The following is a 17,923-nucleotide window of genomic DNA, read 5'->3' on the forward strand; positions in this document are numbered from 1 at the left end:
TAACAAGCAGATGATTGCAAAGACAGTGGCTTGAATCACAGTCTTAGTCTTTAAACTGATGTCATTGTTCTTCAAGACTTTGGAGAAATCCCTGACAGCAAGATTTCCTAATACCATTCATCTCCCAATTTCCTAAAGGATGAACGATCTCCTCCTGTGTGATTAACTGCCTCTGAGAACCCGCCAGATGATGAGCAATGGGTCAGTTCTCACTTGATGGTACACCATCACAACAAGTAACAAGGATGTTGACCATGGAAACAAACAAGATGAAATTGTTAACAGTTTCAATCATTTCCCCATATATCATGATGTTGCCTAGTGGTCTAATAGTGAGGATTTTTCTTTTCTTGATGTTGAGATGTAATCCATATTGAAGGCTTCAGTCTTGATCCTCTGTAGCAAGCACTTCCATTTCTTCTTGCTTTGAGTAAGCAAGGTTGTGTCATTTGCATAACACAGGTTTTTTATGAACCTTCTTCTAATCCTGATGCCAGTCTTCCTCATAAACTCCAGGTAGTATATTATAATGAAAAGATTGTGTTCTGAGGTAAGTGTGAAATAAAAATGTGATTCTATCTATGGTATCTTGAATAAATAATTTATAATCTTTAGTCTTTAGTTTCCTTGTTGTCAATCTCAGAGATGTTAAATTACATTAAAACTGCCTAATTTTTCCAATCATGAATGCTGTTGTTGTTGTTTGTTAGGTGCTACCAAGTTAACTATCTCCTAATGACCCAATGAAGAAGGATGGCAGAAGAATTGATGCCTTTGGAGAAGAGCACTGAACATCCCATGAATGGCCCGGAGAACAGATATGTCTTGGAGAGGGTGCAGCCAGCATGCTCTTTGGAGACAAGAATGATGTGGCTTCGCCTCACATACTTTGGACATGTTGCTGGGAGGGCCTATTTCTTGGATAAGGACATGATGCTGGGAAGGCTGGAGGGTTGGCGAAGGAGAAGAAGGCCCTCAACCAGGTGGATTGACACGGTGCTGCTGCATTGGGCTCTTGGGTGTCAGTAAGTGTGAGAATGGCACACGATAGAGCAGGGTTCAGATATTTTGTTCATAGGGTCACTGTGAGTCGTTCTCAACTTGACGGCAGCTAAAAACAATGACCCATGAACAACAGATCAAAACTCTGCACTCTCCTCACAATCCCTGCCATGCTCAATTCCATTGTTATGAACACTTCATCAACCCCCTTATTAAGGATCTTCCTACCCTTCGCAGACCCTGTACTTTTCTAAGCATCATGTCTTTTTCCAAGGAATAGCTGAGAAAAAGTGTCACTATTCTTGCCTTTAAGGAAAATTCTGGTTGCACTTTCTCCCCACCCCACCCCATTCTTTTGGCATTCCATAGGATACTCTATGTTCTTCTCCAACACAATTCAAAGACATCAATTCTTCTTTTGTTTTGCTTATTTTTTCGTCGACTTTAGATACCACATGAAGCAATTGAAAATACTATAGCTTAAGTCAGAAGCACCATAGTTTTTAAACTGATATCTTTGAAATTTGGAACTTTAAAGAGGTCCTTGGCAGCAGATTTGCCCAGTGCAACACATCTTGAGTCCTTAACTGCTCTTATCTTAGGTGATGATTGTGGATCCAAGTAAAGTTAATAGTTGGTGCTCAAGAAATGCTAGCTAGTGCCTTTCCTTTTAGAAAAGTTTTTCTTGAATAAGAAATCTTCTCTCCCACAGAGATGTATAATTCTGGGGAAAAAATGGGAGTTTTTGTAATAAACTCATAGGAGAGCTGGGAGGAAACTTATGAACAAGTAATGTAGTTCAACTAAGATTACCTGGAAGTCAGTCCCTTCCCACCTTCATTTCCTTCCTGCTTTCTTTGTTCTATGAAATAGCCTATATTTTCCTAGCCCAATTATATCACCTCTTAAGCCTAGATTCAGTTCCAGAGTCTCCATAAGGGGACTTCTTTATCATCAACTACTAGAAGATTGCCCATCTTTCTCTCTCTGAGAAACTAGTGGATTTAAATGACCTGTTTTGGTATTGGCAGTGCAACTCCTTACCTGCTAGGCCACCAGAGCTCTCTAAAAAGCTCAACTGCCCTTAAGTGTTTAACAGTTTGGGTTTGGTTTTTTTTTTAACATGTGCAGCTTAATGACATCAGTTACATTGTTCTTGTTGTACAATCATCACCAATATCCAGTGTCACATTCCATCATGGTGAACAGAAAATAATTATTTCCCCTTTTCCCTCTCTCCCATCTAACCCTCAAACAAACAAAAAGCCCACTCGAACTCATTACCACTGAGTCAGAATAGACTCACAGCTGACTCTCTAGTGGCTTTTTAGAGACGGTAAAACACAAGAGAGATTGTCGATCTTTCTCCCAAGGAGCTGCTGGTGAATTAGACTGTCACCTTTGAATGAGCATTGCAACTCCCTGCAGACTGCCTCATCTACCTCTAGTAATTTTAGTATCTATTGGTTTGCTTATTGTAGCCATTTCATATGAATGAGATCACACAATATTTATCCTTTTGAGAATTACTTATTTCACTCAACATTGTTGTTTTTATGATGTGCTGTCTAGTTGCCTGTGACTTATAGGGATCCTATCTGCAACAGCCCTAAATCCTGCTCTATCTGTGCCAATCTTACTGCCTCTGACATACGTACCCTTATTACCCAAGTCACTGAGTCAATACATCTCATCAAGGGTCTTCCTCTCTTGAGCTGTCTGTCCATCCTCCCAAGCATGATGTCTCTCTCCAAGGACTGGTCCCTCCTTGCAACGTGTACAAAGTATGGAAGTCAGATGAAGCTTCAGAATCCTTGCCTCCAAGGAGCAGCCTGGTCTCACCCTCTCTAGGACGAATCTTTTGTTCTAGAAGTCCATGGAATTCTAATACTTTTCTCCAGAACCTCAGCTCAAAGACATCAATTCCCTAGTCATTGTCCAGCTTTCTGATGCATAACAAGTAATTGCAAAGACATTCAGCATAGTCTTTTCAAAAGTTTTTCCATATTATAACATGTATAAAGGTTTCATTTATCTTTATGGTATAAGATTATATTATATATACATATCTTTTTTATAAAACCTATCATTTATTGATGAACAATTGGTTATTTTCAACTTTGACTGCTGTGAATGGAATTTTGTTCAATAATGGTATATTTACATCTTTCTATTTCACGACCTTGTTACTATTTTTTTTTAACATTCTTCCTTTTACTGTTAGGATTCATGCATTTTAAAACCCCCAAACTCCTTTCCCTACCAGATTATAAATTCCTTGAACATGGTAACTATCACTAGTATTTCTTCTTATTCCTCATGCTGAGAATTTAGAACTAAGGTCTGCCCTCAAGACTAAGTAAACGTTTAGCTGAAATTAGCATCTGGGGTAGCACTAGGAAAGTCTACTCAGCCTTTATTTGTTACTATTATTATTCTCTAATTGTTTTGAGAGTTTTTGTTATCTCATCATCCACAACACAATTGAGTTATCATGAAGCGAGGTACTACATCAGGCTTTTTTTCTCCAGTTTCCATAGTAATAATAATTAACATTTGCAATACTGACTCCATCAAGCCCTTATTTCATCTTAATCCTGGCAACAATCCTAAAGGAAGTATTATGCACCCATTTTGTAGATAAGAAAATGAAGTTTAGGGAACATAACACATAATTTTTCACTAGGAAGATACTAATTAATTCCTGATTGAATATAATGGAATGGTTCTTGGGACAATGTTTGGACAGTGTTTAGGATGTAATGGTCCTTGGGACAATGTTGAGGTGGTGATGGAACTAGACCCTATACTACAGGGACTGAGTATAGTTAATCATTATTTGCTTAGTGGCTGCTCTGAGTAAGTTTTGCCAAATCTGGAGCAGGAGTAGAGGGTGGGAGGCACATACAAATCTAGCAGGTCCTTAGGATATGTTGTTTTCCTGCTCTAATCCTTTGTGCAGTCTGCTCATGATAGTAGATTAAATAAGACATATCTTGAGAACATACCAAACTAAAAATATGTCATAAAGAAATATCTCAATTTGTAGTTGAGACTAAATTATGCATGCTTTCCACTCTGCCTTTCTTTTGTCTGCTACTTTATCCTATCTTTCTCATTAATTCAACAAATATATACTAAGTATATTCTCTTATGAAGTAATGGAAGAGAGATTTTACTGGTAGAACAAGAAAACTCCTATTGTTCAAATTAATGAGATTGTTTAGTTAAATGTGCATTTACCATTGTCACTACTGTGATAGTGATTGAGACTGCCTGCTGCACACCAAGTGCAGTGTGTGGTATACAGTAGACCTTCCGTAAAACATAACAATTTTTACTCACTGTTAAACTGTCATCTTCTTCTCCCTTCCTTCTTCTCTATCCATTTATCCTTCTTATTCTACAGATATACCTTACTTATTATCTTTCACAATACACATACTCCTTTATTGATTGCTGTTGTTAGATGCTATGGTGTGGAATTTCACTTGATGTGAACGTATATACAACAGAACAAATTACTACTTATACTGTCCTATACCATCCTCACGGCCTTTTATTGGAAGTTACAGAATTATATATGAGTCTAGAATTTTAAAAAACCTCAATATTGAATTCTTTTTAAAATTATTATTAAATGAATTGTGCACATTAATGGTATGAATAGCTACCTCATTCTTAATCTGTTCAGGATCTTGAGCTTTGCAAACATTTATATTTGCTTATTTCTTTATTTTTCCTTCTTATTGACATTTATCTGAAATTAAATGAAAAGATCCAAAATCCCTTAATGCAGGTATCTTTAAAAATTCTTGTGTGTTTGTATGTTGACCCTGCTGTGTTTTCTTGAGCTATGAGGAAGAATATGTCGTCAGTATGCCTGTAGTGATACTACAGGAGTGAGATTGTTTAGGTAAATGTGAATTTACCTTTTTTTAGACTTTTGTAAAGGAGGCTGTTTTTCTCTGCTCTTTTTATCCGTGCCCCCCACCCCCTGCCTCCCTAGATAGACACGGTAGTGTTTTAAGAGCATGGTTGAAGAAACTTTTGTTAAAAAACCCGAAACCATGTTGATCTGGAAGAAAACCTGTTTTCACCTACTTTTCTAGCATAAGGCTTAAGAATAGGAAAAGAAAGTGGGAAGAGCAAGTGTGAACCTACCCTTAGGTCAGTTTACCTGCCCAGGTGAACTCAGTGATTTAACTGGTCTAGACATCCATTTATCACATTTTTCCTTCTACAGTAGCATGCTAGCTCTTCCTTCAACCCATGTTACATGAAACTACTTAGGAAGGAGAATGACCTCACAGAGTCAGGTCATACATCTCAAAGAGAACATCGGCAGTGAATTTCTGATCCTTCAGGAGCACTCCTTCGTGCCTGGCTGGCGAATCTTTCTTGTACATATTTCTATAAAATTTTACTTACTGTTTCTTTGTTAACAAGAAACAAAAGCCAACAAATAAATCCAACAAATGAAAATGAAGCTTTAAATTGTACCAAATACCTTTAAATAGAATATACTATTGTCTGGGTGGACCAGTTCTGGGTTTTTTTAGAAAAGAAATGCCAGCACTTTAGCTTTCTTTATCAGGGGACGCCAGAGGATAAAAAGAAACTGAAGCACAGGAAAATGTCAGGTCATAGTCAATGATGACGCTATTTAAATAGTGTGCCGTAATCATATTAGGGACAGAGCACATGGAATTCCCGATTTCTACATGACAGTGAGGAAGGGACAGCAATTATCTATGCGGTGTGTGTGTGTGTGTGTGGGTTTGTCAGTGTCTGCTCACTCTACCTTTCCACCCATTTTGCTAATTTAATTGAGGGGCAAGAAGTAATCCAGACACCCAGAACAGCAGAAAAAGGTCTGCAGCTGTGTGCTTGGAGGAACTGGTGTGGAGAGAGAGGCTCAGGCTGACTTGGAGTTTTGTGCTGTTGCACGTGAAAGCTCTGGAACTGCCCTAATCGACTGAAAATGAGCCGGCTATGGTCATATGGAGCAGGTCTGTTTAGCCACATCGCTGGGTAGTATGGCAGATGGTAGACCGTCAATGGGTGGTATTGATTGGCTGTATTCGCCTTAGGGTAACAAGACTATGGGGTCCTTAAAAAAGGGCTGCTTCTTCCTTTCCTTTGTGTAGTTACATACAGTAGTGGTTTCCTCTCCTGATTTTCCCCTAACCACCCCCCCCAACCTCTCTTTTTCCCCTCCTTTTCAAATCAAAAGTCTTCCTTGGTAATCAAAATAGAGAGGTTACCTTGAGATAAACACTCTTTAAATTATCACCAGGGCAAGAAAATGCGAGAATGTCTTATTTACTAGGCTGATTACATTTTAATGTTCGAAGAAAGTGACATTTTTTAATTAGTGTTTAAGACATATGGTGAGTGTACAAATTAGCTTATTTCATACAACCAGAATTTGATGAGAGCAACTCCTCCTCCTCACTCCCCAGTTAAAAATTGTCACTTGAAACTTAATATATGCAAGGTGGTTAAATGCTATTACGTGATGCGGCCTTGACTTAAAGATGAAGAAGATGGTCACTATTATCTGTGACTAAATGTTGCCTGGATGGGCCAGAAAAATACTCCAGTGTTTGCAGGAAGATGTGGAAGTTCCAGGGTTTTCATTTTTCCCAGCCAAGGAAACAAAATGCAAGGTACATATATGTTGATTTTTTTTGATGCATGGAAACAGAATGGTGTATGCAAGCTTTGTAAGTAGTAAGACTCCTTAAAATCAGACCATACAATAGTATATGTGATACAGTTTCTAATTGTACAGGTGGGTCTATATCCATTTAACACCTCCTTCCTAGTCATTTTCAGCTTGAGACATTTTGTGTATTCCTGGCAGAGGAACAAGTTAATTAGAATAAAGGGGTACAAAGGACATGCCAAATTGACTATACATCCGAGATACTATAGAAGGCTATGCTCTGTGTCAAGACAGCTCTTAGGAAGAATGGACAGCATTGAGTTATTGATTGCTTTACTCTTGTGGTTGTTTTAACTATTCATTTAATTGCTTTTTTTTAAAAATAAAATAAAAAAGATGCTTAAGGATTTCCCCCACCCCTGGCTACTGGTTATTTCCTTCTGAAAAATTAGCATAGTGTTTTGCACAAAGTGATAAAAGAAAAGTTGCATCCTTAAACTCTTACCTCCATCCTGACTGTGCAGTGTCCATATGTGCACTTTCGAATTGGGTTTTCATCACATGTGCAATTATTTTTATCTTTTGGCTAACGGAAACCATTTCCATGGAGTTTGCAGGTTGTACTGTGTTGATTGAATTTTCCTGTTCATTTGCTGAATGAAACAAAGCTTGTTTGTGTTTCATTCTTCACAGTTCTTTTTAGAATTGGTGGTGGTGGTTTGTTTCCTCGCAATACGACAGGAGAAGAATTTTATTTATTTATTTTGACAAGGTACAGCGAGAGACAATCTTGCATGTTAGGATGCTGGCATTTCTTATGTCACATCCTACACTCAGAAGCAATTCCAAGGGGTGGGGGGGGGAACCAACAATAACAGTCTTTTAAGATGGTTCATTTCAATCTGTGCACTCTACCCACCTGGTGGTTATATAGTGAACTGTTACTTTAAAGAGTAGTTTAAACACCAGCCATGTTTGGGGCAGGCTGCTCTTCCAAAGAGAGCAGTACATATAACAGGAGTCTAGTGTGTGAGAGATAAGGGGAAAATTCAGCTCACTGACTAGAGGTTTTAATGTGCGAACTCTAGGGAAATACTATATTGACTGTTCCGTGGCGCGCAAGAAAATTGAAAAACCCTTTGCAGACGGAGTGCTTTGCAAAGGATTCTTTCTGTTTCTCTTAAAACAAAATCTGTGGCAAGATGTTTGAAATCAGCAGGACGCTTAATGCTGCTTTGTTAAATAATGAGGTAATATTTTGTCACTTTTTTCTGGGCAGCATCTGTTTGTTTTTTTTTTTTTTTTGGTTGGTTTTTTGTTTTGGTTTTGTTGTTTTTGTTTTTTGGGGTTTTTTCCTTAATTTGTCCCCCACCCCCTTTCATACTCCCCCCTCAATGTTTATGAAGGATTCTCCCCCCACCCACCCGGAAGTCAGACAAATACAGTTCACGCTTTTATTTCTGTTTCTTTCGGTGCTTTTGGAGAATTTGGTTGTGTCTTTTATTTGCAGTTTCAGCCGGCTGCTGTTTCTAGCCCATTGTGCCACGTAAGGCTTCTCCACTGCGCGGAGTAGGTAGTTATTAACGCTGAATTGGCTTCTGGTACAGTCCATCTGGACTCTGGATGGGAAAGCTGGCTGCCGGCGACTGATGCTGAGCTATCTGCAACCTTTGGGATGTGTGCATGGTGGCGAGGGGCTGACTGATATGAGATTACTTCTTTTAAGGGAAATTGTTATTAATGAGTCAAGAAACTGCTCATTTATGGTAAGAGGGAGACAGTGGCGCTGGCAGCCCCACAGCTCTGGGATATCATTTTTAGGTTGCCTTAGCTGCTTGAGTGAAACAAGTTTCTTTCTGTGTTGGTGGAGGATTGTGGCAGGAAAAAAAAAATCATGCATGACTGGGAAACTCGCCTGCCTGATTCTTGAGATAATATATTGAGAATCTGTTGCTTTACTAATGTCACCTCACTGATGTAGCGGTCAGCCCCTCACTCTGTAAGATGAATTGTACTATTGGAAATGCGATAATAAGGTTGACTTTTCCCAACAATAGGATTCTGCCTTTGTCTTTAGAGAAAAGGCCTCTGAGGACATTTGTGTGTTTGTTTGAGTATTCTGTTGAAAGATTTTAGAGTGGCGGTTTTTGGAGAAGTGATCAATATAAAAAGTGCATAGATTTCTTTTTTTTTATCCTAGTAAAGAAACCAACAAATTCTTTATACTGTAACATACAGCTACTATTTTAGAAAAGTGGCCAGAATATCTTTTTTAATATATCTAATGTTCATTTATGGTTCACCAAGTGTGCTGAGGTTAGGCTGGATGGTAGAAAAGGCTTTTTAAAAATTCCATCTTTCATTTGTATCAGTCTCTAGAGAAATACAAAGTCAGTATTTTATTCCAAGTGAGCTGTTTTCATTTGTGTGTTTGTCAGCATTAATATTTCTTTTCACAATATTTTTATATTGGTGAGATTGCTCTCAAAGTTTCTGTTGTTGATTTGAGGCACAGGCACTTGCCTTGTGTACATATGTTGAGCAATTTACAACGCTTAACCTGCGAGTTCATCCTTAGTGCATAGCGTTACAAAGGTGTAAAACTACTAGGACTCACAGAACTCTGGCATTCATTTAAAATTTTTTTTAAAGTTTATTTAATTCAATATTGTTCCACTTGAAAGACTTTTATGTTCAATATTCCTACTTTTCTACCTCATGCATTTCCATTTCTTATAAGTGAATTTGTTTGTATTGAGGTCTCATAGTTCATCATTCAGTGTGTCCACACAATTTTTTATTTATCTCCATTTTTTTTGTAAGTATGTGTATGGGTGTTTGCACGTTCATGAAACAGTGTGGAGAGGAAAGTTAAATTTTAAAAAAAAATTAAAGGATATATTCTTTTTAATTTTTCACAGACCCATTTGTGCTTAGACCTTCAAGCCTCAGAAATATAGCATATTTTTCATCCTGCATTTTTACACTCCTTAATCTTACTTCACTGCCAGATGCCACCCAAAGAGCAAAGCTTGTGCTAAAATATATATTTGGTAATATGTATTACCTGTATTTATGTGGGGGAACAAATAGATTAAAGTGTGACTTAAATAAATAGAGATAAGTCTTAGCCTTTTGTATAGGTGTAAAACATGAACTGTTCAGGTAAACCACTTTAAAAAAACAAAACATATACTAAGAAGTAATAGAGGTTATAACACTGACAGATAAGGTGTATTATCACACACTTAATAAATGTCTCTTTGAAAGTGTTTTTAGAGGACCAAATGGGGGGTGTGAAGCAAGCATCCTTTGAAGGAGCAAAATCATTCATTCATTTAAGCGAGATGAGTCCGCTGTTCAGATGATGAGACAATCATCAGAAGTGCATTTTACCTTTCCCTATAGTAGCCAGATAAGTAAAGGGGAATGCATTATAGAGGCATTTTAAAAAATTCAAATCATGCTCCTATCCAAGCTGAGAAATAATTTCATTTAAATAAATCATTCATCATTCTCTGTTTTGAAAAACTAGGACAGAAGGCAGAAAGGTAGAGGCTGGCAGCTGCCCCTCCAATCCCCCTCCTCCCCCCACATTCTTCTTTTTTGTTTACTAGAAAATAGTTTTCTGAGGCGAACTTACATGAACCTAGTTTACAGAGCAAGTGCAACCTCAAAGCAACCTCCTTTTGAAACCCTCTCTGATGTTAGCTGCAGAGAAGGAGCATTCCGTACTAAAATTCAGCAATATTGGGAAATAAAGTTAAAATGTAGATGTATTAGCACATTAAAGTGCTTCTGTTGTGTCTTTAAGCCTAGAGGCAGATCATTAAATATGCATTTCGCTAGAAAGCAACTGTCGAGAAAGATAAGGTGGCTGAAAATATTCTATACCAGGAAAAGCCCTCCATCCGATGGATGGGATGGTGCAGCCCTCAGAACGTGGGAAAGCGAGGACACTCCCCACTCTGAGGTTTGCAAGCTGCCAATGACCTGCAGTTGTTACAGTACTTTTGAGCTGGGAGGAGGGAAAAGGTAAAAATACAAGTATGGCTGTTGTTGCTTCAGCCAGGCCTTAATTACCAGACACAAGAAGCAGTTCAGAAATCTGGTCTCTGTTGTTGTAGAGGTCACCAAATCATTAACATCGTCAATCTGGCAGTAGCTAATTTAAATAGCACCTGATGTTGCAACGCCTCCCTTCCTTTCCCCAGCCAATCAGATCCTGGCTTTGGCTGACAGATGGTCCCATAAATGGATGTAAAAAGGGGAAGCTTCGAGCCAATTTCAGCAAGGCTCTGTTCAGTTGTTCTTATCTACATCCTAGAATCGGGGGTTTCAGCTCACTGCTCCTTTTCTTTCTTTTTCCCCCCTCCTCTTTTCCTCACCTCTCAATATAATTGATTTACTTTACAGTTATCCACATTATCCACACAGTGGTTTGTGGATCTTTAAAAATATATAACAATAGTACTCATTTAAAAAATATCCTGAAACCTTTGCAAATTTTAAGAGAAGAGTCGAAGCTCTGCGAGACCCAATATTTGCCAATAAGAATGGTTATGGTAGGTATGACTAGATTTATAATCCGTTGTTTGTGTGACTGGAGGGAAGAAAAGCATCTACACCTTGACCAGTCTTATGCTTGCACAAGAGTTTAGTTCTGTGCTGCTGTTTGATTCCTACATTTACTATCTCTTTTGTGTAGACAGTGCGGGTAGGTCCTTTTATTGAAAAGCAGTGGGGAGAGAGACTTGTCATTTTTAAAAGGTCGTTGTCAATTTTCCCTTCAAAATAAAGGCGGTGGGGGTGGTCAGCTGGAATAATTTCTGGTGTGTTGAAAGAGGCTCTATTACAGGAGACCAAAATGGCAAAAGAAGGTTTTTCTCTTTGGAGAGGAACGGGGTTTGTCTACGTGCCTGGGGTTTGTGGGGCTGGGGGTGGATGCAGCAGGGTTAGGAGTCTCTCCATTTACGTGCTGGAAATTTAAACCTCAAGAGGCAGCTCTTGGATACTGAACGTTGAGATGGGCAGTGATGTTTCGGGGGACTGCGCAGTCAAAACGGCAAAGAGAGTGATTTATTTGGGCTTAAGTAAATGCTGCATCTTGTATTTCAAAGAGTTTCCTGTCATGACCTCATAAAAAAGAGGAGGCGGCTTGTATGTGTAGCGGTGCCTGGCGTGTTGAATTGTTGCTTCCTTCTCTGGGCAGCAGCTCTGTAAGAAGGAATGTCAGCTTTTACATAACGTTCCTTTCCGCTTTTGACACACTGTGTGAGGGTCCATCTTCTTCTAATCACAGATGGAGTGGAATGGCTTGAAGATGGTAAGTGAAAAGAGGAAGGCAGCTTGGAAGTTCCAGCCGTGGGTGGGTGGGTGGGTGGGTGTGTATGTCTGTAAGGATGGTGGACTGTGCATCGTAAATCACTGTGCAGATCGTGTGTGTGTGTGTGTGTGTGTGTGTGTGTGTGTGTGTGTCTTTATTAGTCTTTCTCTTTTCTGAAAACCAGAATACATCCCCAAGGGTGATGGCACTGCATGCACACAGCTCACACACTGCCTCTTACATCGAGCACACATTTTAGCCAGGCAAGGTTGGTGTCTCTTTTGACAACCACAATGCCACCGTCACTGCTGGCTGCCGTGTCCACCGCCTCTGTGAGCCGTCAAGTGAATTACACGACTGCTAAAGTTAAAGGCACATTTCTTTTTCAGTCTCATGCTAAGAGTGATGGGGAAGGCTGGCATGAGGGGTGGAGGAGGTGAGATTCAGTACCAACAGATGCAGTTGTGAAGCATGACTTTTGGATGTGGAAGGGGAATTGGAAACCTTTCTGCCAAAGTAGTAAATCTATTTTTAGCATCATCTTTTTCTTGGGGGTGTCGGGGGGGGGGGACGGGGAGGAAGCCGGGAAACTCCTTGAGTGCCACTCTTGTCGCCTGGTGTTGACCCTGAAGATATGGCACAGAATGTCATGATCGGATGCCATAAGTGTCCACTTTGACTTTGAATTTTCACCAAGCAGTAGCTTTCATGGGGGCTTCAGGGCTGGGTTATGGGGGTCGGCTGTAAATTCATATCCATCGTGCTCATTTTTCTCTAGAAAAGCTGGGGGAGGACTTTGCACTCTGCATAGATGTTATAACAAAGCTGTGGTCTTTTCTCCATTCTTAGAGGATTGCCTTTGTCTGGCTGCTTGTTTTGATGGGTGTAAAACAAATAAGATTAGACCGAGCAGCCCAACTGAAAGCGATAGCTGGGAGGAAAACCCAATGAAAGGTTGCCGGGGAAACGAACAGAGGAGAAGCCGAGTAGGGAGCAGGTGGCTATCATGAGAACACACTGCAAACAGTGTAAAAGGGGTGGGGGGGAGACGGGACCTCGATTATCTTTGCCATTCTTTGTGGCTGGCCCAACTTTAATTATTCTTTATAAATAGGTGTTAATTACATTTCTGACTCTGGTTTACAGTGATTTTTAGAAAGCTATTTTTAAGCATCTGTCCTATTCCCCCCACTTCTTTTTTTTTTGTTTGTTTAAAAAAGAGAGAAGGAGTGGGGGAAGGGAGAATAGAGAATCTTGCTCCCCCCCCTTTTCTCCTTTTTCCTGCTGTGAAATTGTACGTGCAAAAAATTGCAAGGAAGCCTGTGAGGCCATTTGAAAAAAATGTAAATTATATTGAATGAAGTTGACAGAAGTGTAATAGTGAACTCCCACTGCTGATAGATTCTGCAAATAATTTCTTAGAAATTTCCAGCAAATATCCATAGGAGAGATATAGGTAGACTAGATTTCCCCTAAGTAACGATTTAGTGTTAGATGATATTTGCATTTTTACAAAATCAGATGTCGGTACTACAGTTCTGGGGAGTTCCTTGTATCTCTTATTTTATATCCTATGTGGAAATTTAGAAATAATAGGTATATTCTCGCCTTTTCCTTCACTTCCGTCCTCTTCAGCTCCCCTGACACAGGCAGAATCCATCAGCTGCACCCTACAACCATTGACTTCCATTCGGCATTTGGACCTGGTTCTTATCTGGGCAGAAACTCAGTGAAAAGCTGATTCCCGGAACCCCCACCCCCACCCCGCCCTGGTGTCTGAATGTTTGGGATCTAGGCATGGACTGGATGACAGGCATCCTTCTCCTTTCGTCCAAGTGTGCTTTACCAGTAATCTTTTTTCCCCATGATGGTGGGTACCAGAGCACTGGGAGGTATAGTACTCCCTTGAATAAGAGAGCGTGGAAACTACTCAGACGTTGATCTGTTATGGTTTCTTCCCCCAAGACAAAATACGTCCACAATAAGTTAGCTCATGGTAAGCACACAAATAAGAGGTTGTTTTAAAAAACATGTTTTGAAATATGTTAAATGATAAGAAAATAGGATCAGTGTTACTGAAAGTAGTCTTAATTTTTACTTTCCCGCTGCGAGTCTCCACCCCCTCCCCAATGGAATTTTTTTTTCTTTGTAGATGTGTCGTTTTGCTTTGTCTTCTTATTAGGGAAATTTTTTTAATTTGCTTTGATCTAAAAATAAACTTATTTTTCTGTTGTACACTTGAACCTTGCTGTTCTCATATTTTGAGTGTGTGAACATATGAGCAGTTTCTTTCAGTATCTCTTAAGAGTTTTGCTTTCAAAAAATTTTCTTTAGGGAAAAATAATTTGCCTAAGAACTGCCATTTGGGCCTGGGTTGTAAAAGAGGCACGTGGTTGTACTGCTGACCTTTGTTGCTTCTTTGTCTTAAAAATATTAATGCTTCCTACCTGCACAGAGAGGCGCACCTTTATGAAAAGTACTAAGTAACCTGAGTATGTATTTATTAAGAAATGAAAATCAGATTGAAAGTATTTGTTAAAAAAAAAAGCTGAAAACACTTGACTACATCTACATGTTAATGACCAGAATGTCCATCTATATCTCAGTTATACAATATCTAGATAATTTAATCTTTAAATTTCTGGATGTGTAAAATGCGTAGGTGGAAAAAACAGCTGCAGTTTGCTTTGAGAATAAGGATTTTTTTTTCCAAAATGATTTTAATACCTTATTTTACAAAAACTAACAGACAACTTAACCATTCATTTGAGATCTCAGTCCCATTCATTCCTAACTGCCATTCATTCAAGTTATTCTCCTGGCCAGATAAAGATGGGCTTGCTTCTGATTGATAGTTGGCGCAAAGCTTTAAAACTCCCCTCACCCCCCAGCCCCGTCCCTATGGCCTTTCTTTGGTCCTTTGAGTATTCTAGAATTTTGTTAGAAGAGGTATTGTTATGAGGTAATTACAATAGAATACTTTTAAAAGAGAGAAGAAAAGGGAGAATGAGCTATGGGTCATGTTGTATTCTGAAATAGGGCCTGGAACACGTTAAGACTTCAGATATGTTTTAGCATCTCTATTGGTGCTATTATATTTACATTCTAAGTTTCAGAGTCGTTGCATGAGTGGTACTTTGTGTGTGTGTGTCTGTGTTTAATATCTCTAAAAGAATTTGTAGATGCACTGAAGTGTTTTTCCCAAGCTGGAATTACTATAAGAATTAAAGAGTTTCCTTAGGATAAGTTATTTGGTGCCATTTCTTCCCTTTATACATATTACCTTATCATGGATGGAATTTTTTTTTTATTTTACTATACCTTCCATAAGGATATACTGTTTGAATTAGCCCTTGGCATCTTAATATCGTTTTTAAATTTCAAAGCAAAAGACGGATCAAAATTATTTTTTTGTTTCAACTATTATTATTGTATACCTTGGGTAATAAATGGCCATCTAGATAGAGGTCAGTGTACCTAGACAGAAGTGGTTTGTCTTGATAAATTTCTTTATTCATTCCAATATATGGCCATCAAGTGTTTAATTTGTATATCTGTACACTAAATATGTACATTTATTGGTGAGCTGGCCAGCGGATACTAGACACAAGAGTATGCGCTGGCAAATGCTGCAATGCAGTATTTTTTCCCCAATGTCATTGGGAGTTTTGTGAGTGGAAAGAGACGTGAACATTTATTCACAAGCTTATGTATTATTTTCCATTTTGTGAACCATATAGCACACAACTGGCCAATTCTCCTTTTGAAAGCAAAGTCACCTTTTTGTTGTCCACTGTCCATTCCCTCATTTACTTAATACATATATGGAATATGTGTGTATGTGTGTGTGTGTGAGAGAGAGAGAGAGAGAAAGGGAGTCAGTCCCTTAGTCTCTGTGTATGTGTATGAGTGTAAATTTATGTGTTCCTGGATTTCTGCACCCATTTAGACTGTCCTTATTTGAGGTAACTAAATATGTATATATAGTTTACTTGTAAGTGTATACACGTATATGAATGGAATGAAAATAAAAATGGACTGCCTTCTCAAAAGAAGTGACCTCTCTTGTTCATGGGCTACAAGAGTTCTTTTTAGAAAATATAAAACTTCAAGCATTGAGTCTAGCGGGCAGAGAATGTGTCCACACTTTATACACTTCCATTAAAGCCAAACATATTTCCTTGAAAAACTATTAATGCTTTAGAAATCTGTAACAATACTTGTGAGCTTTCCACTGTTATTTCAATCAAAATAATGTGTTCAAATTAAAATATGCACTCTTTTTTTTTTCTTTGTGAGAATTTGAACTCAGCCTTTAACCATTGGTGAAAGTATGAAAGATGTAAAGTGGTTCTATTGAAATTCTAGGCTTTCTTTTTTGAACGTGTGTGTTAAGAACATTTTTTTTTGTATTTTGTAAACCTCAGCATATTTTAGAGGTAGAATGAGGCATGTATAGGTTAGCAGATTTCTAAGGATAAAGGCAAAAAGTAAAAAGGTTATCTTGTGTGTGGATAGGTGGAAGTTGTCATAAGTGTAATTGTGCTGACTTAGTTATCTAGAAATAGAAAGGAAAGCAAACTGGAAGACAAGAGTAGAGAGGGGTCCCAACGTGTGGATCGGCACCCTGCCCGTATAGGAGATAATGAGTGATAAATTTGTACTGGTGCAGGGTGGGATGCCTGATAATTTCTCAGAACCTTGACTTCACAGGTTCATTACCTCCTGGCTGGCTTATTCACACCTTTAATTATATCCAGTTTGGGATGCTCGCTGAGGGCACCAAAGATGATCCATTTTATTTGTTGTTTACTTCATTAAGTATTCAAGCACTATGTTCACAATAATGATAGCAACCAAACACTTTGAAAGTGAAATTGTTATGAAAGAACAACAGTAAGAAAAATGCAGTCAGCAGCCAGCTAGCTTTGAATGTGCGTATCCACTGTGCTCAATGGTAATATTTATGCTCTTCCTTGTATATTCATTAAAAAACAACTTTGGCAATGTCAGTGCTAATAGGCTGATGCTGTATCTCTCTCCACTATCTCTTCCTCAACCTCTCTGTCTCACGGTGTGTGTGTCCCTCTGTGTATCTGCTGTGAGATTTTGTCTGTACCTGTACCATCTTAATATTGATGATTTGTGCTTTGGGGAGACTAGAACTTTAATGCATCTAACACTAGCGACATTCTCCCACCTCCACCTCAGTAAAGAAGATAATCTGCTGTCAAGAAATGCTGAGAGCCATAATGGAATTCCTTAAATAAACTTTGGTTGAGAAAGCAGTGAAAATGTTGAAGAAATAAGGTCAGTTTAATAGTTACGTTTACCTTTTTCTTTTTTAGTTTTGTTTTTAACCACAAAAGTAATATGCAAAACTAGCATGATTTTTTTAAAAAAGAGAAAAAATTAAAAATTATAGGTCTTCCTTGAAAATGACTTGTCTTGAATTCTTGATGTGGGAAAAAAAGGTAACATTTAAACCCAGGTTTCCTTTTTAAACTGTTATGAGTCGGAAACGACTCGACGGCACATAACAACAACAACAACAATTTTAAACTACAAAAATGAAACTCAAAGATTTTCCCCCTAAAAGAAGTTGGGGAACCCTGCTGGTGTAGTAGATGAAATGTTTCTAAGAGCATTGCTGGTTTAGTAGATTACGTGTTGGCTGCTAATGGACGTTCAGCAGTGTGAACCCACCCTAGGAGCCTCAGAAACCTGATGGAGCACTTCTTCTCTGTCCTCTAAGGTCCCTGTGACATGCAGTCGTTGTGAGTCACAGTCAGCTCCACATCAATGTGTATTAACAGTTCTTCTTGTGGATACAGACAGCAGAGAATCAATTCCAGCCAACATGGCACATTGTGAAATACATAACGCAGAACAGTAGGAAAGAGGTTTCCTTTCGCTCTGCACTC

General features: G+C 38.7%; 1 protein-coding gene across 5 annotated transcripts in view; it reads left to right on the plus strand.

The window, feature by feature from the left end:
- The first annotated feature begins 5,925 nt into the window (after positions 1-5,925).
- Positions 5,926-17,923, plus strand: part of ELAVL4 (ELAV like neuron-specific RNA binding protein 4) — a 127,330-nt gene continuing 115,332 nt past the window's right edge. For 2 of the 5 annotated variants that reach the window (XM_006879657.1, XM_006879655.1), the window contains exon 1: positions 10,954-11,238. In XM_006879657.1, coding sequence (XP_006879719.1) covers positions 11,230-11,238 — 9 coding nt within the window. In that variant the 5' untranslated portion in view covers positions 10,954-11,229. Of the gene's footprint in view, positions 6,015-8,343; positions 8,440-10,953; positions 11,239-11,650; positions 12,000-17,923 lie in introns of those variants that run through there. The other 3 variants (XM_006879658.1, XM_006879654.1, XM_006879656.1) reach the window with 3 other exon arrangements.

Source organism: Elephantulus edwardii, unplaced genomic scaffold (genome assembly GCF_000299155.1).
Source record: "Elephantulus edwardii isolate Elephantulus edwardi_28Jun2011 unplaced genomic scaffold, EleEdw1.0 scaffold00005, whole genome shotgun sequence".
In the NCBI taxonomy this organism is placed as follows: domain Eukaryota; kingdom Metazoa; phylum Chordata; class Mammalia; order Macroscelidea; family Macroscelididae; genus Elephantulus; species Elephantulus edwardii.